The sequence below is a fragment of the Phycodurus eques genome, chromosome 14, assembly GCF_024500275.1.
Source record: "Phycodurus eques isolate BA_2022a chromosome 14, UOR_Pequ_1.1, whole genome shotgun sequence".
Classification (NCBI taxonomy): Eukaryota; Metazoa; Chordata; class Actinopteri; order Syngnathiformes; family Syngnathidae; genus Phycodurus; species Phycodurus eques.
Window position 1 is genome coordinate 6,882,426 of NC_084538.1, and position 24,617 is coordinate 6,907,042.

A 24,617-nucleotide genomic window follows, 5' to 3' on the forward strand; every position below is an offset into this window, starting at 1 on the left:
ACTGTGTTTCAAAATGGTGGTATTAGGTTACATTCCTCTAGTATTTTGTGCCATTAATTTTGCAATCATTTCTTTCAAAAGCTTCAGCATCCATTCATTTATACACTATATTTTAGCAATAAATGTTTTTTTCCTAGTATTTACTAAATTATTAGTGGGAACACTCACATCAGGCATTGATATATATATATAAAAAAAATAATAAAAACAATTTAAAAAAAAAAAGGAAACCACATCCACACCGTCTAGGTGGCTTCAAGAGTGTGTGCTGCCCCTTCCTTCATTCTGCACGCCCCTGCTCTCCACTTGTAGCCGAGTACAGCGACCGTCTGTTCTCTTCTCCTGGCAATGTTTCCAACATAACGCTTAAAGCATGCACGGTCACTACACTGTCTGCATTTACTTGTTATTTTATTGGAAGTGTCGCTTACATTTTACGAAGAGGAGGCGTGTGTTGTGCTCCTCTCACGTTCTCCAGGAGGCAAGGCATCTTGTCATCGCCAGATTCCGCACCACGTGTTACAAAATCTACCAATCATATGCCACTATACACAGCTCGGAGCGGCCTAGACCAATCGGCACACAGCTCGCTCATGGGTCATCCTTTAACTTCCTAGCGGGAAGCGGAAGAGCTGTCTCGAAGCGTCCCGTATCAATGGTAAACAAACCTTTTTCCTTCTTTTTTTTTACAGGGTTTTTATCATTCAGCAATCATATTTAATTACTTTTTAAAACATGGTAGGGATTCGGTGGTCATTTAAAAACCCTACATTTCAATTGAATGCGTCGCGTTTACCACAGCATGGGACGAAACGTGGCTCGCTATGATGACAATTTGTTTGACAGTTTAGCTGATCTTTGCTCACCCTCCAAAAAATCAGCAAGCTAAATGAAAACAACAACAGCTACAACGATGTGTTTTTTTCTTTTTTTCTTTTTTACAGATTCATGAATATGAAGCTCTCCCGTGCTGAATACAAGGAGATAGTGAGATGGACAGAGCAACTGAGACCAACACGGCAGTGTATGAATATGTTAAGGAAAAGATTTCCAAAGTAAGTTACCAGCCTTTATTATAATATTGTATTGTGGCAGACACACGACGCCGTATCTGTGCTGAAAACTAAAGAGGCTGCAGAGTACTGGAGTTCCAACATTTTATTAACATAAAAATATTCAAACAACCTTTACCCAACCGACTGAGTGTTTTTGCAGCTATGCAAGACCAAAAATAAGCAAATTGACCCTTCGAAGGTAATGAAGACGCCTTAAAATGTTAACACTATAATTTTCTTATTATCATAAATACAGTACACTGGAAGTTTAAAAACAATATAAAACGTGTGATGATCATTGATTATTGGACTATGAAAAACTAAATTTATTATTATTATTATTTTTGCCATAACGCCCAGCCTCATAAGTGACTTTTAGGACACTGTACTGTATAAGACGGCATGTTATTGTCTCACATTAATTACTTTGATACAAATGGCATTGGGCCATTAATCATTTCTGTATTATCATTAAATATGTATGGTCCTTTTCAGTTTGGTAACCATTAATTCCTCACTGGTCTTTGGCATAATCTGCCAGTGCAAGAATTGGTGTGCTTTGCCATCGAGCGCCTGCACCTCCACAGATCGAAGCGAGGGGTTAATGGTTGTGTTTGCCTTTCTCCTTGACACCAAAGGCCTTTACTTTATTGAATGTAACACGTGTAATCCCCTCAAGGCTACCAGCACATCGCCACTGCTGATCCCACCGAGGTCACTTACAAAGTCGCATGCATTTGGAGCTTCCTACGCCTCCATTTGTGCCCTAATCACCAATCCAGAGGAGAGTAGCTCATGCCCAAAGTGGGATGCTGGGCTATCTGAACTTGGCTTTTGTGTCCTGCAGTCAGCGTTTTACTATGAAGGAGTTTAAAAAAAAAAAGGGGAAAATTACAAGGACAAAGTCATAATGTGAGAGAATAAAATATCAAGACAAAAAATAAATCACTATATCATGAGGAAAAAAAAAAAAAAAAAAGTCCTGTTTCTTGCAGGAAATCATGTGACCAAACCAGAAAACTTCCTGTGTTCGCAACAATAACTACGATAAAAATGATAACTACGGACTGATGTCATGATGGTTTGAACCCGAACTTGCTAAAATATTTATTTCTTGATCGCTAATGTCGTCGGACAAAAATTTAATACATGTATATCATTTATTTACACATATACTGTACAATATGATAGATGTAAACACAGACAAAGCCTAAACATCGGATATGGTCTTGAAGACATTTTGTGTAAAACTAAAGATATTGTGTAAATTTAATATTTATACAGGTACTTTGATCCTGTCTCCTGCCTTAGGCCTCCGCCACTGACTTGAATGGGAAGGAAATGCTTCATCCTGTTTTGGCGAATGCGGAAGTTGGTTGCGCAAAACCCTTATTTAATAATGCTGAAATTTCATTTTATTTATTCGTAATGATCAGCAACTTATTGTCATACTATTCTGACATTTTTTTTCAAAATGTTACAACAAAATTTCTGTGCAATTATGCCTTCCATCCATCCATCCATTTTCTTTACCGCTTATCCTCACTGCTGCTGGAGCCTATCCCAGCTATCTCCGGGCGGGAGGCGGGGTACACCCTGAACCGGTCGCCAGCCAGTCACAGGGCACATAGAAACAAACAACCATTCGCACTCACATTCACACCTATGCGCAATTTAGAGTCCTCAATCAACCTACCACGCAGGTTTTTGGGATGTGGGAGGAAACTGGACTGCCCGGAGAAAACCCACCCAGACACGGGGAGAACATGCAAACTCCACACTGGCGGGGCCGGGATTTGAAACCCAATCCCGAGAACTGTGAGGCAGATGTGCTAAGCAGTCGCCCACCGTGCCGGCCAATTATGCCTTCATTTTTTTTCACAAAATATTCCAACTTTATTGTCTTAATATTCTGAATTGTAAATTGACATGTTTTCTTACAGCTTTATCCTAATAAATGTAAGAGTTTATTTTTGTAACAGTATCCTGGTAAAGTTATGAGTTATATTTTTGAATTTATCCTGACATTCTTTGAATACTCTTCAGACTTCATTCTTGTAATATTCCAACGTTATTTTCTGAATACCTGTATTTTGACTTTATGACCATAATTCCATTATCTGACTTAATTATCAAAATACTTTACATAATTTTTTTTTATTCTCAGTGTGGCCCTAATACAACTATTTTACAGATCTTGGCAAGTTTATAAAATAAATTCACTATCCCATATGCTTAGGCACGAACACTGTGTAATTTGTGCTCTCGTCATGTTTTTGGTTCCCTTGACCAAACTAACTTCAACACACTGTCCAAATGGCATTTTCCCCTCAAAAAGAAAGTGGTACTGGTGAGTGTAATAATTAAAGGAAAACACAGGAGCATTTTCATTCCAATAATTCTGCACAATCTCAGCCTCCCAGGGGTGCTGGCTCTTCTGTTTAGTCTTGCCGGCTATTGTTATTATTTCGTTCAGCATAAGCAATCTTGGTGAGGCCCGTGCTCTTTAAAATGCCCGAATCTCCTCACTGGGCCTGACAGGCAGGCGCGGCAGCAGTGTTTTCACAGCCTGCAGAATTATTCTGCTTGTCCAATCAGCTGAGCTAGACTCTGGAGGGTTAGTGATTGGACTGGCAGGAAATCAGGCTCTTAAGACATAACATATCGACTAGGCCATCCATCATCTCTTAGCATGCGCTCGGGTACGCCAGTCAGCCGACCCCCACCCGCCGTACCCCCCTTGTCTCCTCGGACTGTGTGGGAGCCCTGCCACTGCGTAAATATTGGCCAGGGTGGCCATAGCTGAAGGATTGGAATGAGTTCACACTTACACAGTTGGAAGAATATGTTTTATTGGTTAAAAATAGTCTGATAATCTTGGTGCTTGAAAATTGTGTAAAAACAAAACTAAAATGTGTTTTTGTGGGAGGGTATCAGGGACTATTCTTTTATAGGAACAACTCTCACATAAACTGTAATACTGATGCACCAGTTAAGATGACGGAAGATGGCACTGGCAGTTGTTTCTAGGGTTGTGAAATAACCTTTTTTTTTTACTGGCAATAGTTTTACATCTGGATTGGTATATGTTCAAAATCTTCCCCCAAACGTGGGATATTAATACATTATGTTGTATTTTACTCTTTAAATCGGGACATTGTACTATAATACTCTGTTCCATGTTAGTTCAAGCAGTCACAATCATAAAACCTGTATTAACTGTGGAGGCAGTGTTTTCTTGTCTGTCATACAAGTATAAAAAGAAGTTAATGTAAAAAAATAAATAAATAAATGAGGAAGAGCCAAATCACACACTTTTGCATCTTATTTTATTATGCCTAGATCAGACTACAGGATTTTAACCCTGATTGGCTATCACGGGTGATTTCCCAGATCGGTAAATGACAAAGATGTGTGACATAATCCACGACCAACGTTTTGGGCCTAAAATAGCCCTGCAACACCAAAATGAAAAGACTAGCATATTAGATTTTTTTGTGAAATCTTCCGTGTACTTTGAAATACGAACGACAACACTCCGAGAGCGCACCCTGACTTCCAACAATAGGATTGCATATTGTGCCTGGCGCATCACCTCCCTTGCTCACTATTGTCAACATTTAGTCCCGCTCACAAACCAATGTTTACTGAAGCTTGAGAGAATGATTTGACACAACGCTGGCATGTTTACGTACAAATGTTAGTGCTAGCAGTAGCTGGCTAGGCTACGTAACGTTATGTTGCCTGCTTGCGAGCCGTATTAAGTTGATGTGAACATACCTCAAACCTTTCCAGAATGGGCAGCCAAACAGGTCCTCTCTCGAAGACCCAGTGACGACACCACACATTTTTCGTTTTGTTCTGACTTTGTAGTTAATTCTGAGTTTTTACAGAAAAGTCCAACATTGTTCTCGTCATTTCATTATGTTTTAAGTTTTATTCTTTTAATGTTCTGACTTGTCTTGTCAAGTCACGGCTTTGTTCATGGAAAATTATGACTTTCAATTTCACAAAATTCTGACTTTCAGTTTCACAATGTTAAAAATGTATTCTCATAAAATGGCGATTTTTATTATTTTTATTTATTTATTTATTTTAGTTAATTATTTTGGGGTGTGGGGGTATTATCCCTACATATTCTTTTACTATTACAATTTTAGTTTTATAAAATGACGTTACACTCATATGCACGTAAAGTGGAAAATGTTTAATCGTGATTACAGACTGCAACTATTCCGAAAATTGTCTTCAAATTCCGAATTGTTTAATTTCAGGGCGGTTTGGCTTTAGTAATGACTATGTAAACACTAATGCACAATAGTGATGTGTGTGACTTTTAATTTTTGCGCGATGATGTTAAATAATAGCAATGAATAATTTATTGGGGCAGCACTATTTCAGAAACATTGCCTTTGGATTAAGCAAATGGGGACGATTCAAACCTGGGACAAAGTGATAGTAGTAAGAGTCAATTTCAAGCTAATTTCCACGGGGGGTCTGTCATTCTGCCTGTCGGACCATGAGTCCAATGGGAGGAGAATGGGAGGGTCTCGTAGACGGACTAGAAAGAGACCCCCTCATCTGTAACGGCCTGCATAACACAGATGTTGGGAGTCATCTGTCAGCCTGGCCTCTCTTTCCGGGTCTGGGCTGCTCCTGGAGAGGTTTGGGAGTTGGAGGTTGGTGTTGGGGGTGAAGCATTGGACATGGTGCTGTCACTTTCTTACCCCAATTCACAATGGGGGCACATGCTAATATCAACCCTGAATAATAATAACAACCCTGAAGCACCTACTCATTGCAAGGACAGACATGTTTTTGACTCTTATTTGGAATCGAAATTACTTGACGTACTCTGGGATATTTGTAAGAATGTTTTATTTTACATTATCTCATGTTATTTTTCAACAAAGTGCACTTGATTACAGTATAGAACTCAGTTGTCACTTTCACATTTCGATGCAGGAAATGAAAGCTACTCATCACTTAACGTTACACTGCTTAAACAGCTCAAATTGCAGTACAGTATTCACACAACTGCAGTTGGAGGCATCTATACGAGGGCTTCATTGGACAAACACATTTTAGCATAATATCAAACAATATTTCTGCTATCTTACGAAATAAAACATGCTATCATGGAGACATGCTGTGAAACTACAAGAAAGGAAGCACACCAGGTGGTACAAGTAAGTCAAAAGACAATCCTTAATACTGCACAAGGAACTTGTTTAGAACATGCAATAAAACCTGGGCTGCATGAAGCCAACTTATTTGTACACATTGTGTGGAAGTGCAGTAACATTAGTCCATGTGGAAAAATTATCCCTGTGAAGCATAGCTGTAGAGATTTTCTTTCTAACTTTATTTTGTTATCAAATTATTTTTTGAGTTATTCAGTGAATTGTTGCAGCTGAGATAAGACTCCACTCTTTAAGTCATCCGAGAGACGATTTTGTGCTCCCATGCTGCTGTTTTGGTGAGCAACAAATTTTAAATGGGCTCAACAGTTAACTATTTAATGTGTGTGACTGTGTGAACAAGTATCAATCAACTGAGGTACAGTAATCCCTCGCTATATCATGGTTCATTTACTGCGGATTAAGTGCATTGCAGATTATTTTAAAGGTCAGTTTCATGCAGTTACTTACCTGCATATCTCTGATACAGTCAGCTTCATAGGCTAAATGAGTTAAATGTGGCACAATGCCTCACAAAAGGTCAACTGGGCTCTTCTTCTTACCAGACAAAGAAACCTTACTGAGTATAGTATGTACATCTCATGCATTTGGTAAAGCACCAAATTGTTTGAGAATGTATAGGACATGTATGGAAAATGACTGTTTAAAACACGAGCCACAGTCAGAGTTTTATTAAATAGATTTAGAAATACCACCCTTAGTCCAACGAATAGCTAATGCACACACTCAAAAATATAGACAGGAGAAAATACAAGTAAAAAGCAACGTTTTAGACTGATTTTCTAAAACTATAAGACTAAAGTTTAAAACATCACCGTAATGATTTCTGGGAACCCATAATGCTTCTTGCTGACTACATTGCAGGACCATAAGTGTGAGGATGTACTGTAAATGGTTAATACTGGAAATTGCTCATTCACACCTTGTCCACAAGGGCTGTTGTTCTTGTCATGCTAAATAGGCATGTGCTTGTGTCATGTGTGGATGACAACCTGAAGTGGAGAAATATAATGCCAGCACCTCTTTAAAGTGCAGTTTTACAAATTGTTTGTTTAATGTTGTTCATGGAATTTATAATTTTATATTGTAATATATTAAATAATTTGTCGCTACTTTGCGTAATTAATTAACTGCTGGGTTTCCTGGAATGTAACCCCCGCGTTTACTTTTTTATTTTATTTTTTTTAACTGGACGACACACCTGGCTACTAATTGGGGAACGGTGTCAATTATTCAATTTCAAAATCTACACAGCTTTTGAATATTTACCCAATGTCGAGATGGCTAATGTTGTAGGTGTGCTCATTGCCTTTCAAACCTTCAGTTCTGAAGGCTTAAATTAGTCTATTTCTGGTTCGTGTATCGCTTTCCATTCCCATCTGCTGCTCCTCTGGCGCTGAACTGGAGCAAGGCTCTCTTGATGTGTGTGATGTAGCTGTCCAGCCATCCGGGTGAAAATAGGAGTGGTGAAGCACTTTGCCAAGCAATTGGCAATCCCAAGAATTGGGTGAAGTTAGGCCAGTTTGTGCTCTCGCTTCCTCGCCTTCATGCCTTATTTATACCCACATAAATAAATCAAAATGTTCACCAAATAATAAGAAGAAGAAGATTTTTTTTGACCCCATGGAAATTAATGTTCTTATTACGAGGTGATCGAAGCAATCATCGGTGGTGGAGGCCTGCGAGGCATTTAAAAAATATACATCGTGTAGGACCTTACCAGCAGGCACTGTGGACCATTTGTGTTTGTGGAATTTGTATTTTCTCACCTGGCTTGTGTGGATTTTCTCCAAAACATACCTTAGGTTACCTAAAGATTCTAAATTGTTCATTGCTTTGAATGTGAGTGTGATTTTTTTTTTTTTTCTTTTTTTTTTTTTTAAATTTATTTATTTTTTTTGAATTTTTTGGGGGGTTTGGTTTGTTTTCATTTGTGGCCTACAATTGACTGGCAACCATTCTAGGGTGAACCCCACTTCTCTCGCCAACATGTCAGTAGGAATAGGCTCCAGCTCACTCACGTCCCTGAAGCGGGAGTGGAAACGGATGGATGGTGTTACCAATGACAGAAATCAACAATTAGCGCTGCTTTCAATACTTTCACTATTCTCAGCACTGCCCTGCAGTTTCTGATACTACTTCAATGTTTGGTCTGTATCTGCAAGCTTCCAGGAGACAGAAATCCAAATGAAACAAATGCAGACTACGGACAAAAGGCTTCATGCGTTTTTGTAACAGAGAGCATGTGGTGTCCTGCTCAAGTATCTGGAGTGTAGCAAAGGTGGGGGACCGGTGTGGGGAGAGGGAGATGCGTGACATCAGTCCTATTAGGACCTTCTCCTTCCATGCATTAGAATTGGAAATGATGGGCTGGTCTCTGAGGTCTTGCCTGACTTCCCCTGGGTCCAGAGGGAGGGGGGGGACCACAGTTCCTACACCCTTTGTCCCCTTAAGTCTAAAAAGGGAGGGGACGTCAGTCCTCTCTGTCCTTCTGTGGTGTATTATGAATAGATGTGGATGTAATGATTACCCCACCCCTCTTTTTTTCCTTATTTACTATGCCATTCAGCCCACTCGTCATATGTCGTCCTTAAAGGCAGTGCAGATGCCGCTGTTTTGGAAGCGATTAAAAAGTTCAGTGTGAAGCATCCCCGCCTCGCTCTCGCATTATTCTCCTCTGCATTACTTTCACAGTAACACACACACACACACACAGCTCCCCAGCAAGGAGTACACCCTTACCTTCTTTTCGAATCGGGCCCTAATGTGCCGTTTTCATTGGCACCGAGGCGGGCTGCAATATGGTGCGGTGGATCGCTGTGGGAATATGAATGTTAAGCATGCGCTCAGCCTTTTGAAATTCACAGAGAAGTGTCAGAATAATGGATGTTGAGCAAATGTCAAGCATTTGTTAATTTCTCTGTTATTGGTGGGGGTTCATCTAGCGTGATCTTTGGAGGCAAAAGCAAAGGGCAGGCTTGTTGTGGCATGTGCCATTGATATGATGATTTCCTGACTCCAGACACTTTGTATTTGATGGTGATATCTCGGCTCACGACGAAACCAATGGACTTGCTCATTGATTATTTATTCTACCTCTAGTGTTTTTTCTTCTTTGCACACTGGTTAAAACAGAGTAATGCATTGGCACATAAACTGTTAAGCTTTTTACACATCTGTCTTTGACTTGTTGATAAAAAAAAAGGCTTATTCTCTTCTGAATTGTCATTGTGATCAAAGGCTTTATTAAAATGCTACATATTAGCAAATGTCAATTAAAATCAGAAGCGTGAATGACAAGAAAAAAAAAAAAATTTATGCACACTTTGCATCCTAAGCACATTTTGCTGACGTGAAAAACATATGGACTTAATGAGCCAGATCGCAGCAGAATTTAATACGGTCTTGTTTGAAAACGTAATGCACTTGAATTAGTAGAAAGCAGATCTTTTGTGTGGTTATTAAAACAGATTTTTATTAATGTTTTTTTTAGTAAAATATAGTAAATTTTTAGGGGACCTGAGTGAAATCCTAATGCCTGGATCAGACTAGAAGACAAATTTGGTCTTTCACGATTGCACTATGTCAGAATACTGCCAGAAAATTTTGCCGTAGCTCGGGCAGACAGTGACAACACTACACGACATGTATTACGATACCACCGCATCCCGTCTTGTATGATCACTGGGCTTTATCTTGTCAAATCAAACACTGTCGGAGAGGCGGAACTAGAACACGTGTGACCGGTCAATCCGACAAGATACACTCGTTACCATGGTGACGACAACAAAAATATATTGTGTCGGGTGAAAAAAAGAACAAAATGAGGAAAAACGTGTGGTGGTCATCACTAGTGCTCGGGCGAGGACGTTCATTCAAGGATTGCTTGAGGTATGTTCACATGCTTTTAATACAATACGGCTCGCAAGCAGGCAACTAAATGTTATGTAGCCTAGCAAGCTAGTGCTAGCACTAACCGATGTACATAAACATGCCAGCATTGCGTCGAATCATGCTCTAAAGCGTAGGTAAACATTGGTTTGTGTGCGTGAATAAATGTTAACGAAGTATGTTGCCGACGGCAAGCATGGGATCTGATGCGCCCGTCACAATACGGAATCCTATTGATCGTGTCGAGGTGCGCTGTCGGAGAGTTGTCGTTGCCATGTCATACTAAATGGAAGATAATAAAAACAAATCAAACATGCTACACTTTTCTTTTTTGCGCCCTTTGGCTATCGTAGGGCCAAATCGTTGGTCATGGATGATGTCACACTACAAGAAATGTTGTCGTTCCCGACAAAATATGTCTGGTCCGATTTAGGAAATTGGCTGCGCGTAACTAATCGGGCCAATATCGGGGCGAAAATCCTGTAGTCTGATGTCGGCATAAGGGATTTACTTGATCGCCAACAAATTTGAACCTGACCCACTAAAGTGATATTTGTTCTTGTTTTAGCCATATTGTATTGAGCAGTCAGAACAATGACATACTTAGTGCTTTCAATGCTATGCTACACCACAATAGGTTCATCACGCATTGACATGACTGGCACCCTTCAAGGAATACTTGAGTTAATACTTTAGATGCTCACTGAACCGAAGTCTCATAATATACTGTATCTGGAAGTCTCATCCTGCATACGGTTTGTGTGAATTGTACGACTGTCTGTTCTATTTAACTGAAGGGTATATTTGCCTCGTTTATTAACCTTACTTTTCCTTCTTTGATAGTTATAAAAAAATTAAACATAAAGCAAATAAATAATTCCTTAGCTATTTCAAGTTGGGGTGTTACAATTGTTGCGAGGGAACCCCCGGCAACCTCCAGTGCATAGTGTCACACTTATAGCTGCTTGCAATAGAAGCAAAAAATGGTAGTCGGGAAACAACCCTTGATAGTGGAGAGAGGCGAGCAAGCTAATTTTGCTTTCTGCGCATCCTCTGATACGGTGAAAGGATGAATGAAGTGTAAGCATAGGGGAGCGACGTCGAACAAGGAGAAGCCGTGCTGAGTTTACAACTTCATGTCAGGCCGAGGAATTCATGAATAATAAATGCAATCAATTACTTGATTAGGAAGCACAGGAATGACGACTTCCTCTTCATATCAGGGATGTTGCCCAAGTACATTCAATAGATTGCCGTTTCAACTCATTGAGCTAAAAACACAGAGGTAAGCAGCTTACGTTTAGTTGGCCTTGTAACCATTTATATGGACACATTTTAGGGTATAAACTGTCTTTGTGAAGTAATTGGACGCAATAAGATGGACAGTAAATACGTGTTGATGAAAATAACCTTTCAAACAATTTGAGCTGTTGTTTGGAGTATAAAACAATCCCTACCCATTGCATTAGCATTGTCCTTCACCATCAGGACTTTAAAATGATGAAGTCGGAATTTTATGGCAAGAGAAACTGTGCTTTCAGGGCCCGTTTGTATAACCTAATAACTAAAACTAAATCTAAAAAAGGTGGCTGTCTTAAGCCATTTGTTTTCATAACCACAGCATTTTGAAGCCACCCCGCAAACATTTCCATATAAAACCTAAAAACGGTACTCTGTGAGATGTGTCAATACGAAAGATGTTCACATGCATGTTAAGTGTTCAGTCAGACCGAGTATGTAGCAATCAAAATAGTAAAAGTGGAACATAACGGACTGGACTAACAAGCATAATATTTCTCCAGTAAAGTGTACAGGTAGAACCTCGCTATTGCATTCAGATGAGTTGCTTACCATAATCTTAATTCAAGTATCACATATACATCAAAGAACGATATTTTGGGGAAAAACTGTCCCGGATTACTAGCAGATGGTGTGAATACATGTAGTCCATCCATCCATTCATTTTCTACCGCTTATCCGAAGTCGGGTCACGGGTGTTTAAATAAATCAGCAACGGTCACCGCGATGTAGTTCACCGTATTTAATCTTTATTGCTTCAAAAAACGATTAATCAACAATTGATTAAAATGATTGCCGATCATTTCATTGATTCATAGTAGTAGTAGCATTAGTATGCCCAGCTTTTATATCTGCGAAAGGCATTTCTTACGAGAGCTCCGCTGGTAAATTGTTTTTGGGTGGCCTTATTTGTCATCAATTACATTGTAATTTAAAGACGGATGTCTGCATCATGAAAAATCTAAAATTGAAGAGGATTAAAAGAAATGCATTTTAATATAATTCAACTTCAAAGAAGACACACAATCAATTCCACATGTGGTGGTTGTGCAAGTATTTGCCTGAAGCTCCACGACACCTCCATTTCTGTTTGTTTCTATCCCCTCTCCAATGCTATAACATGTATACATTAATGGGGGAAAAAAATGTAAAATCCTGTGCTGAGAAACAGATGTTAGTGATTTGCCTATCAGCGTGGGTAATTAGCAGCATTTGCATACCTAGCTGTTGACGCATAAAGGAGCGAAGTTGTCACCAAGTCTTCTTGTTTTAGGAACTTTTACGTTTATCTATTCTTGCCAGGCATCAGCCAATACAACTGATTAGATTATCAAGTTCAATTATAGTCTACAAAATTAATCAACCCTTTTGTTGATGAAAAAAAACTTGGTTCAGCTCCATCATCAATGATGCGGGTATAAATCAAAGATGTTCTGTATCTAAATTAGCCAGTTCCATGCCCCAAAGTGTCTCTCTACGCAACACTCTCATGCGTGCAGAGCCACCAAATGCTAAGCACCGTGACAGCATATGATACCAATGTCATTAGCCAGGTGGCTTTCATTACCTAAATTACAGCTACTGTTTATAATGAATTATTTGTCAATTGGCATTGGTGAATTTAATTGGTGTTTTTAAATCCCCCATATCATATTAAATAGGTTGAAGGAACTATGCTGTTTCATTCTATCCACATTAGAAAAATACAGTTTCTACACTTGAAACTTGAATTTTTCACTTTCCTAAGCAGCGGATATCCAAACTTAACCGAGCCTAAAGCACAAACCAGCGGAATGACAAACTGGAAAGAGCTATAATTATTTTTAATCTCATCGGCTGCTTGACTATTTTTCTCTACGTTGTAGAGGAAGATAATGAGGTTGAAAGCGAACCATTCCTCAGCCACTCTAGTGTTTCCCAACCTTCTGTTTTTTCGTGTTCTAAATGATATCTAAGAAGTAGAGCGTATGAAGAGTGGGTGGGGTGCTAGAATTTAATCTTTCTTCCAACAAAGGTCAATTAAAACACATTTAATGTCCAAATTTCCATTGTTTGATTGATTACAAAACCAAGAATCATGCTTTTAATGGGTAAATAGATGAAGATTTGTTTATAGAACAAAGTGTAAAATTGACCAAGATATGGCAGCTAACACTGCGAAAATAGTAACATACAAATTTTAGGTCTTCTTTTATTATCATAACGTCAAACCTATTACAGATTTAAAAATTTGAAATTTAGCTTAATTTCGTGAGTAAAGTCTGACTTAAATGTGATTGACACTTGACAGTATGCTGACATTTTGTAGCTAAAAAGAATGCAGAGAACGAGAGAATCTGCGCTTTTGAAGAATTCACAGAAAGTTGAGTTTATAATCCTTAACACATTCAAGGATGATGCTTACCCATACGTAGTACCAGTACTTGATAATGACATTATATTTTGTAATTTTAATAAAAAAATAATTTTAATCAAATATTGATCAAAAACGCAAACTTTTCTTGAACATGGTATATCTTTCACTCAGATATAACACTTTTTAGAGTAACAACTTGTCGTTATATCATGACAACACTAATAATCAAACCCATATTACAAAACAAAATAAACAAAACAAAAGTAATCAAAACTAAATTACAACTGTTCTCATATTGTGTGTTAACTGAAGCATTCCAATCTGAATTCTCCTAGGAATCTGTTTTATAATACTGTACAGAAGGAAATAAACAGCTTCACTTTCATATATGAAGTGTACCTGAACACAACTCACATGGCAATTAATGACTGCTGGTTAAACATGAATCGTGGCTGTACAGAACAAGAGGCCAGCATTCATTACACTGTAAATGGGTGAAAAATACGGTAGAATCAAAAACAAAAATACAACGGGACTGACATGAGCTGTTACCCACAACACAGTTTTAGCTGCACAACACACAAACAACTGCCAATCAGTTAATGCGGAAAAAGTGTGTTTTCTCATGCAAACTGTCACTTAAAGGCGACACACATAACAATTTGGGCTTATAAAAAGTAGCAAAACCTGTTATGAGCACATGGTAAAATACAAAACATGAACAGAATATGAATACCTTACTATCAACTATGCTGCATCATCAAAGAAACGCAACCCACTACACTTTGCATGCAGAGCGGAGCGGGCACTGGGGTTCGCAAAGCTCGGTGGTTGCCAGTCGGCGGCTTGCGGCAGCCACCGCAACTCGCGGGGCGGCTGCCTCCATGGCTGCCGTTTTGCATCCAGCTTCTCTTTTGCAGAGCATAATTTGCAGTCGCCGTAAAGTGTTGTCGTCGGTGTCCTTAAAGTAGCTACACACACACACACACACACACACACACACACACACACATGGCTCCTACCCGGAAGATACTGTATATGTCAGGCTAGTGAATTATGTGGTATTAGTGCGTACAGTATTGGAGAATCTTTGTGTCAGGCACCGATACCCAGTACTGGTATCGGTGTATCATTAGTTATGGATTATTTGAGACTTTTAAAGGTGTATTTTCTCAAACATTTAGGTGAAAAGCATGACCTTAGGTGTGTTCCACTGTATTAAAGTACAAGTACAAGTACGGTAGGTGCATGCATCAGTTAACCTGGAATTGCTACTGCGAGGCAGGCTGGGTCCCAGATGGAGGGTTGCTCATTGCTCCACATTTTAATATCGAGCAAGCATATAGTTCCCAGGGGAGACCAATTTACTGATAGATTACGTAATTTAAAAATAACTCACTTGTAATGTACTGCGAATGGGAAAGTGGGATTGCAGTGTAAAACTGACACCATTAAACCATAACTGCTCTTGGTTTGGGTCCACATCTAGGCACTCATCTCGCATATTGCCCTATTTTATTAATATATTTTCCAAACCGAACATAAACAGTGTCCGTTTGTTACTCACTTTTTGTCCAGTTTTGATAAGAGCTCAAAATGGCTTGACTCAAGAAATAAAAACAAAAGCGCCAAAAGATCTTAGCGTTTTTGAAGCAGATCTATTTTCTTAGATATTAAGAGCATTTTATGTCCCTTTAAAGTTAACAGGGTATAGATTTAGTAATTAGACTGTAATCATCCTCATTATGGAGTAATCCATTTAAAACCTAACAGATGTCTGTTCCAGCAGGGGGATCGTGACGGTCCCATGCCAACCATAAGGCTGTAATGTTGTTGAAATGCTCAGGTGCAAGGTTGAAGTGTGGAAGAAATTTTTTTCCACCCCTCCTTTAAGTGTCCACATGTTGACAGTTGACCATTTAATGCCCCCTTCCCCCAAATTGCGGCGACCCCCTTCTTTCCCAAGCATCATCGTAAATGAATGCTGAAGCGGCAGTGTTTTTTTTGTTTTTGTTTTTTTGTCCTCAGAGTTTCTCTCCTTTTGTCTTACTTGAAACTGTTTAGCTTAATTTTTGGGGCCTGCAACCTTGTGGACATAATGGTCACTCCTAAGGCCTGACGCACACTGAGCGACGTGACCAAAGGCAACTTAAAAGTCTTATCTGCTAAGTGCAGTGTGAAAGGCTTTAAGATTCCAAGTATTGAAGTATTATGCCAGCCGACTGAAGGGACGGTGAAGTCCAGACTTTGGCCACTAGCTAGCCGCCCAATAGGTTCTGCTGTACGTGTCGTTACTTGTTTATCAACCAGGATGGTATGCGATCTTGGTATGGTACACCAAAGCCACGGTTCGATATGTTACATTGGTATTGTAAACAGGAACAGATTTAATACCTTGAAAATGTAAGACTGCAAGCGTCTAACAGCAAATTTTCCAATTAATGAAAGAACGTAAATATTTAATAAAATTGAGGCCTTCCGAATGCTTTAAAAAGTCTTAAATTTGGCTTCCTTAAACCTGGAGATACCATGTGTTGTGGGTGACTATACTTGTTAGACCGTTAACAAAATGTTTTGTTTTGGGTTGATAAAAGTTTTATGATGGCAGCAGCTTCACCCTGGAACAGGTGATTTCCATTTAGATTATGGTCTATGGGAAATTATTCCCAATATGAACAAAGGTCATGAGAGGTCAACTAGAATTGTCGTCAACCCTGGATGTTTTCCATATATTTTGTTAGTTTGGACCAACATCCAAGTCTTTTCCTATGATGCAATGTGGGGTTATGTTCTGTACATTTGGAGGGATATTGAAGACAGTCCCTCTTGCCGCTGCTTGTTTCCCCATGTTGGTGTCTTTGCCAGGTGTTTGACATTGACCTGGGGCCTGAGATGAATGTAGCTTATGGCAACCTTTTCGGAATGAACCTACTCCTGGGAGCCACTGTGCTTCCTGCAGTGCGAGTTTCCATTTTCAAAGCCCGTCGGTTGCTGTGGGGGGTTGCTGAGGGGGCTTCACACAGTGTGTCTCATATGCCAGTCCTAAAAGTGAGGCTATCTTGTGAGTATTCTACCATTCAAACAAATAAAGGTTGTCAGTATATTGCCCTTCACAACCCTACGTTAAATTCCACTACATGAATAAAACTGGTGCGATGGTATGTATGAAAATGACATAAAAAGTCCTCACTCAAGCTCCCCGTGTCTTCTCTGTCAGTGGTGATCATCTGGAACAACTTTGCCACACTTGTTTTCATGTTCTTTTAGATTACAGGGCATCTGGCCCGAGCTTTGAAGCCTCCTGCCCTACACCCCAAAAGCACACACCCATTCGCTCTTCCTTTGTCAATATGTGCAATGCTTTCTAGTAATTAACTTTGTCCTTCTTGTATTTGTTCCAGTCACTCGCAGTCCACTCTTCTGAGCATCTTCTCCCTGGAGTACCAGGTTAGAAGTTTTCTTCCTTTGTGAGCCCTGACAGGTGCCTAATTGAATGATGAATGTCCCTTTATTTCTTTGTAATTGAACTGCCAGCTCTCTGATTGGTTTGGAGGATGCCCCTCCAACACCCCACCCACTCGCACCTCGCCAACATACACTCGTTTATTTCACCCCCTCTTCTTCCTCACGTCGACGCCACTTGCCTGCCCGAGCCTCAGTGGATGGCTGCCAAGCCTCCCCATCCATCTGTCTAATAACATCTAGCCCCTGCTTATTTGCTGGACCAGTAATAAATTATGCTAAACCATTATTATTCTGACAATAATAATTTCCCCATCTAGTGCGGCTGCGTGTGCTAAATGTTTGCTGACTCGCACTGTCACTGCCGCTTTCCACGCTTGACAACCGATGATGATAAATGGCCGCCGCCGCCAGTGGCAGAAGGTAGCACGGGCAGAAAATGGAGTCATTTATCATCCGTCTGACTGGTGTCAGTCACCAGGGCTGTCTCAGTGGAATTACATTTTTTTTTTCTTCTGTCTAGCAGTTTTTAAATGCGTTGTTTTTTTTAAACAATGCTTTTCCTCTCTTAACCCTTGTCCTGCTCCTCAGCAAGGAGATTGCTTAGAAATGTCAGTTTGAGGAACATGGGAATAGCATCATTGTTCTATCAAAAAGAAGGGGAGGAGGTGGGAGCTGTACAAGACTGCCTTTGCACACTTTGACCCCCACCTCCACGTCGGGAAACTTATTGAAAATAAATCACTGTGACCTAAGATCCCTCATGCTCATTCATAAGACTAGGAAAAAGACGCCAGGGCTGAACACATCAGCCTTTATTTTATTCATTTGGACGGGGAAATCCTTCACTTCGTGACAAATTAAATGGTATGTGAAGTAACGTCTTCTTGGACGTATCGGTAGTGATTTTCCGCAGAAATTGCATATTATGCAGTAGAACCTCCAAAGTCAATTTGTTTGAATGCCAAAGGAGTTTTTGCCCGTAGGAAATAATGAAAATAGAAATAATCCATTTCGGGGTCAAACTGTCACCATCGATCCATCCATTTTCTCGTGTCCTCGTTAAGGTCGCGATTGAGTAGCCTATCCCAGCTGACTTTTGGGCGAGAGGCAGTGTACACCCTGGACTGGTCGCCAGCCAACTGCAGGACACCTGTAGACAAGCAACCATTCACAATCACACCAAAGGACAATTTAAAGTATTAAAGTATTCAGTCTAACATGCATGTTTTTGGAATGTGGGAGAAAGCCGGACAACTCACACAATGGAAAGAATATGCAAACTCCACAAAGAACCACTAGCCCACCACCATGGGCAGCATGGTGGCCACCAAGAGGTCACAAAAACCTATTTTAGCAGTGTACAAAAACATTAATAGTAAAAACTAAACAAAAAGAATAACTAGAAATGACATTGTGTTGCATTGTTGCTCATCTCCATTTTTTTAACATTCACAAGTGAAAAAATAAGTACACCATTTTCATATTAATGCAGTCTTTAACAAATCAGAGACTAAATTTAATGACAAATGAAAAATAGTAAAACATTAACCATAACACAAGCGTGTGAAACGTTAACCACTTTAAAGGGGGGAAAAAAAATCTAAACTCAACCGAATGGGTGAATTAGTCAAACCATTCTTTCATTCATTTTCTGTACCGCTTATCTTCACAAGAGTCGTGGGCGTGCAGGAGCCTATCCCAGCTATCTTCGGGCGAGAGGCGGGGTATACACCCTGAACTGGTCGCTAGACAAACCCAGGGCATATGGAAACAAACAACCTCTATGTGCCCTGCAAACAAGCATTCGCAACGACGGGAAATTTAGAGTCTTCAATGAACCTACCGTGCATGTTTTTAGGATGTGGGAGGAAACTGGATTAACTGGAGAAAAATCACGCAGGCACGGGGAGAACATGCAAACTCCACACAGGCGAGGCCAGATTTTAACCCGGGTCCGCAGAACTGTTACCAGATGTGCCAACCAGTCGGCCACCGTGCCACCTCAGTCAAACAGTCAACATCAAAAATTGTTTTAGTAACTTTCCAGGCAATGTTTTAGGTAGCATTTTTAACATTCTTAACGCCCATTGTAAAAATAAGGTTACCAGTCTAATATTAAAATACTCGAAACAGATCAAAGACAAACTAACTGTTTTGGTATGTAAAAAGTGTGGAAAGAAGTTAACCACCATAATTCTAACTCAATAAAATACTCTTCCTATCTTGAGATACCGCTGTATTAGCAGTAGTAGTAGTCGTGTTTTCTACTGGTTTCTAATGACATCATTCTCACAACAGAAACGAACCAAAAGGACTATTTCGAGGCACCGTGCACCTGATGTCATTGAAAGCTACTACCAAAGGTATAGTGCTCTGCTTTATGTCGTTGCCCAGTTGCCCACTGGGAAAGGGGCTACAGTCATATAGCACTTGGGCGTCAATCCAGACTGCTGCTACATACAGCTTCTGTTGTCGTGGGACTTTAGTAGGGTCCCATCCTAAAAATAATGCACTGTAATTAGATAGACAAACAGATTGATATTTTGGGAAACAAGCAGAACCACTTTGAATATGTTTTTGTTTTGTTTTTTTCCGAAAATAAAGCAGTTTATACTGTATGCACAAGTGTACAATAAACATAATGTAAATGAATACCTTTCTAACATTGTCAATCAAACTGGTGTGTGATTGTATTTCCTCAAATAGTGGCCATCCCTCAAATGGAAGCAGAGTTTGTCAATTACAAATAAATGACTAAACGAATAATTGCCACCCTCAAATATACCCTCTAATTTATCTTTCACACGCGGACATTAAATACTTCACTGCTGAGCCAATTTAAACTGTTGCTAACTAAAACAGCAGCATTGACGCACATACAGTCTCTCTGAGTTTTTTATACGTTATAAACACCCCTGCTCAATATTAGAGATGATCTTACGTTATGTGGAGTTTTAATTAGCGTTCTAGTAGACTGTGACACGTGGTCGCTCCACAGTGTTATGCGCGTCCAAGTTTACGTTATGTATGGAGCTATGTTGCTCAGGGTTTCCATTTCGTTTTAACTCCAGTTTCACTTGAAATGATAATTTTTCCTTTGTTTAACCAGGTAAGGCAGTTGAGAAAAGTTTCTCATTTACAATCCCAACCTGGAGCAATTTAGGGTTCAGTGTCTTGCCCAAGGACATTTCGACAGCTGACAGTCCGAGTCGGGATTCAAACCGCCGGCCCCTTGGTCAATGGTTGACCCACTCTGCTGAGTGAGCCATGGCTGAAAATAAATGGCAATTTACCCATCAGTCGGTCACATTGGTAAATATTATTCCAAAAATGCATTTGTACACGCCTCCCCCATTTGCTTTTGAGTAACCAAAGCATAGCAAAGCAAATTTATGTATACAGCGCATTTCATACACAAGGTAACTCAATGTGCTTTACATGATTAAAAGCCTTTAAAAACAAAGAAAAAAACTGCTTATAAACATTTAAAAGACATGGGGAAAAAATAAAAGTACAATTAAAACAGCGTAGGCTTCTTTTGTTATAATGAAGGTATCTGAGCGAGGCCATGAGTAATTAAACGATCCCCGGCCACTATTTCCAGAAATGTCATCTCTTTTGTTTTCATTTCTGAGTGTAAAACTGCTTTTCCAGATTAAATTCTTGTGAGGACATATTGTAGTTATAATGAAGACGAGCAATACTATTTAGTGAGGACTATCATGAATAGTGACTTGCATATTACTACAATCGTTTTCACTCTGACATACCTTGAAGCTGATCCGAGGGCACAGTTTATTGTAGCTGGGGAGGGAAAACTGCCTTTTTGGGCGGTAGGGGTTAACTAACCATCATATTCATGTCTGGCTTAGGGGGGGGATTGAAGCCCTCGGAGCCGTGCTGCTTTAACCACGTTGAGCACGCCATATGCCACCTAGGGCAAAGTCATCAGGGACATTAGCATGTCTCGGCTAGCCTTCGCTGCTCCCCTCTTCTGTCTGTCTCCCATTTGTTGTCAATGCTTTTGTTCTTCTTTTGTTATAATGAAGGTATCTGAGCGAGGCCACGACACATCCCTCTGCTCCCGTCTTGCTGGAGTTGGCCAATGAGGTAATGGTTTAACCTCCACCCCCCTCCGCCCTTCCATCTTCTTCATCGATGTCCTTTTGTATCTATTTAGCCCTATATAGAGGTTGGCAGCGGTTTTTGATTTTCTCTCTTGTCTGTTAGTCATTATGAAAATTGCTGAAATGGTCCGCTCCATTATCAATTATTTAATGTAATTAGCTCTCACCTCCATCAAGCAGATGTGAAAATACTTTGTTGTGTTTTATCATGCAATTTTCCCCAAATTGCACTGGCCCGGGCAAAGTGCAAACTGCAGACAGGTGAGGAGCGTAGGGTCAGCCGTTAATTCCTCCTTCTATCACTTCATTGCTTGTTTGATTTGACATGATGTCGCATGTTGTGCATTAGGTTAAGCCAAGGGTATTTACTATATGTAAACAATTACACATGTAAAGAATATATAGCATATTTCTGCCAATTGTGACCAGGGGGTGTTTATTTACACACTATTAACTTAAGGGTATTTGAAGAAATGTGTTATATACTTAAAAGCCTTATTATTAACTACACACCAATTTTCAGCATAAAACATATTTTTCAAAAATACATTTGATTTGTTCTGTGCTCTTTTCTGCCTTACAAACTGTCAGAAAATGTGAATTCCTCTAAATTTTCAATGTTAATGCAGTAAGATATGCATTTTGCTTCCAAGTAGTTTGCACAAAAATCAACTGGGTCAGTATCGAATATTTATTTATTCATTTATGAGTTTGTGAAACCAGATGTCTTTGTCTTTTATTTATTTGTCATTTCTGCACATTGCCCTCCTGTCACTTCAACCTGAGTTTGCCCATTTAAATGCACATTAGAATTTTTATTGCGTCCTTAGACCAGTCAATGGCACTGGAGTGTTTCTTAATCTAAAATCAGAGGAGCTCGCATGCATCAGTGGTGCCTCAAAGCTAACTGTCATTATTCATTCTCCATTTAATTGACACAAGGTTTTTTTCTTCTTCTTTTTAAAGGACTGAATCCAGCTCAGAGATAACTGTCTATGAACCATTTAACTGTCATTTTAATATGCTACTTAACATTTAAACTAAGCACTCATGCTCTCTCAGACCACTAATTGATGTAGTTTCATCCCTTTATGAGACAATATATCTCCAATGGAGAGAAATGATTAACAATGATGAAAACTGCTGCCGGACCCTTTTCGCCCCGAGATGTCCTCCGTGAATATTGCCGTTTTATGCTCAATGTAGACTTTTTATGTAAAGGTCAATTAAACGTAAAGGCTTTAAAATAGATGCCAATACAGCGGAACCTCAACTCACGGATGTCTTAAAGCTTGTTCAACCAAAATATTCGGGAGGATTATACCTTAAATGATGTACAGCTGCCAACATATACGAGATCTTGCATATCAGCACACCTCACTAGACCTCATTTCAGCCAGCAACAGATGATTTGTAGATTTTATTTTTTTTTGTGACTAAGACATATTTAGCGCTGGTGCAGCTTTTATTTTGGTAGCTTCCTGCTATAGCTGGGTCCCCGACCACCACACACACTCCAAGCAGGTATCAAGCATTTTATTTTTTTTTTATTTTTTTTTTTCCCCCCCCCAACCAAGGGACTTTCATTTGGCTCTTCTGTGACAGGTGTCATGTAGTTGACTCTTATCTGTTTGTGTAGGTTCCAACTTTTTTTGAATGAAAACAAATTGATTTGCATTGTGTGTGCGCACTGGGACATTGAGTGAAGATATATAGTAGACTGCTACGTTAGCTTTTTATGCTAACAGACGACTGCCTAACTGCCATATGCGTCTTGGGATCAAAGGGCACAGCCTTATAGATTTTTTTATGTTTTACATTACATTGGTCGTAGGTTTTATTTTATACTTGTGTATGACAGTTAATTTAAAAATGTTTTGACCCCTCCCCATTTGTCCTTAACATTAAGAGTGTTTAAAGTGTTTTTTAATGTAGTCATATTAAAGTGGTTAACTTCTGCTTATACTTGACACGTACTTATTATCTTAAAATGTTAATTAAAACATTTGCTGAACAGTTAATGAACTGAACAGTGTCATGGAAGAGTATCACAGTATGTTCGACTGTTGCACACTCACTAGCTCTGGGGAACAATGAACTCTGGAATATAATTTTCCACAGGAAAAAAAGAAGTCCTGTGGCTGCTAAAGTGGTATAATGGTTGAGATCCGACTAGAAACGGACTGATGATTAATATGAAAATTAGGGCGACGCGACTACCTGAACTAATCAGGTGGCCCTTATTCAGGCTGGGGGAGTGTTGGTGAGTTTGCCATTTTTCATGTCAGCTCAAGGGATGCTGTTTACCGGGAATCTGTCATCCTCTTGCTATCCAGAGGTGATAATGGAGAGCAGGCCAATAAGCTGAGAGAAGGCCTGGGTGAGACAATGAGAAGTAAAATGTAGTAGGAAAACCTGATTGCTTATCCTGTTTGAGAGAGACCATTTTTATTGCCTTCTTAATGTCATAGTACGGTGACGTTAAAAGGACAAACTCTAGTAAAGAGTCAATACGATAAGCTGAAAGGTGTTTTAGGTCCCTATTGTGAAAACAAGATTAAAATATATATATATTTTTTTTTTCTTTCTGCTAAAGTTCTCAAACAAAGGCTTTATTTGCTCTTAAGTAAAAAGGTTTTGTAATGACTTAATGTGTCTTCTTGTTGCAGATGTTGGTTGAGTTAATTGAATTAACTGTTTTCTAAAACAATTTCAGTGTCTGTCACTGTTTCCAACATGTCATGGCTGATGCATTTGTTTCTTTTTTTGTTTTTGTTTGTTTTTTACTGTAGACATTGTGCATCTAGCTAATTTTATATATTACCTCCATCAATTGCCTGTGTCTGCCAGCCAGCTTGATGCTGCAAAAGCTATATAACTAATTTCCACAAAACCTTTAGAGGAGTTGCGCATGGGTCAAAGAATAAGACCGAAAGATAGAGCCCCAGTGGGGAAAAAAAAAAAAAAACATGTTGTTCAGTTGTCAACCATTGGCGTGGAACATTATAGCCCAGCACATCATGAGAATGTGAGGAATCATAATCTTTCAGCTTTAGGAAAGGCCTACACTGAATGTCCTTCTGATATAAAATTTATAACATAAACCCCAACTCCCCAAAAGTGGTACAATTTGGAGTTTCCTGGAAAAATTTACCTCAAAAGTCAAACAAAACTAACCATCATGGTGTGATGTCACAAATCTGGTGTGACAGCAGTTTAGTGA

At 39.4% G+C, this 24,617-nt stretch overlaps 1 protein-coding gene across 3 annotated transcripts in view; it reads left to right on the forward strand.

Annotated features, from left to right (window-relative positions):
• Positions 1-616: 616 nt before the first annotated feature.
• cdin1 (CDAN1 interacting nuclease 1) overlaps positions 617-24,617 on the forward strand; it is a 76,579-nt gene continuing 52,578 nt past the window's right edge. Inside the window, exons 1-5 of one of the 3 annotated variants that reach the window (XM_061696343.1) lie at positions 617-658; positions 945-1,055; positions 17,204-17,249; positions 19,566-19,630; positions 21,317-21,377. In XM_061696343.1, coding sequence (XP_061552327.1) covers positions 949-1,055; positions 17,204-17,249; positions 19,566-19,630; positions 21,317-21,377 — 279 coding nt within the window. In that variant the 5' untranslated portion in view covers positions 617-658; positions 945-948. Of the gene's footprint in view, positions 659-944; positions 1,056-17,203; positions 17,250-19,565; positions 19,631-20,532; positions 20,580-21,316; positions 21,378-24,617 lie in introns of those variants that run through there. The other 2 variants (XM_061696344.1, XM_061696345.1) reach the window with 2 other exon arrangements.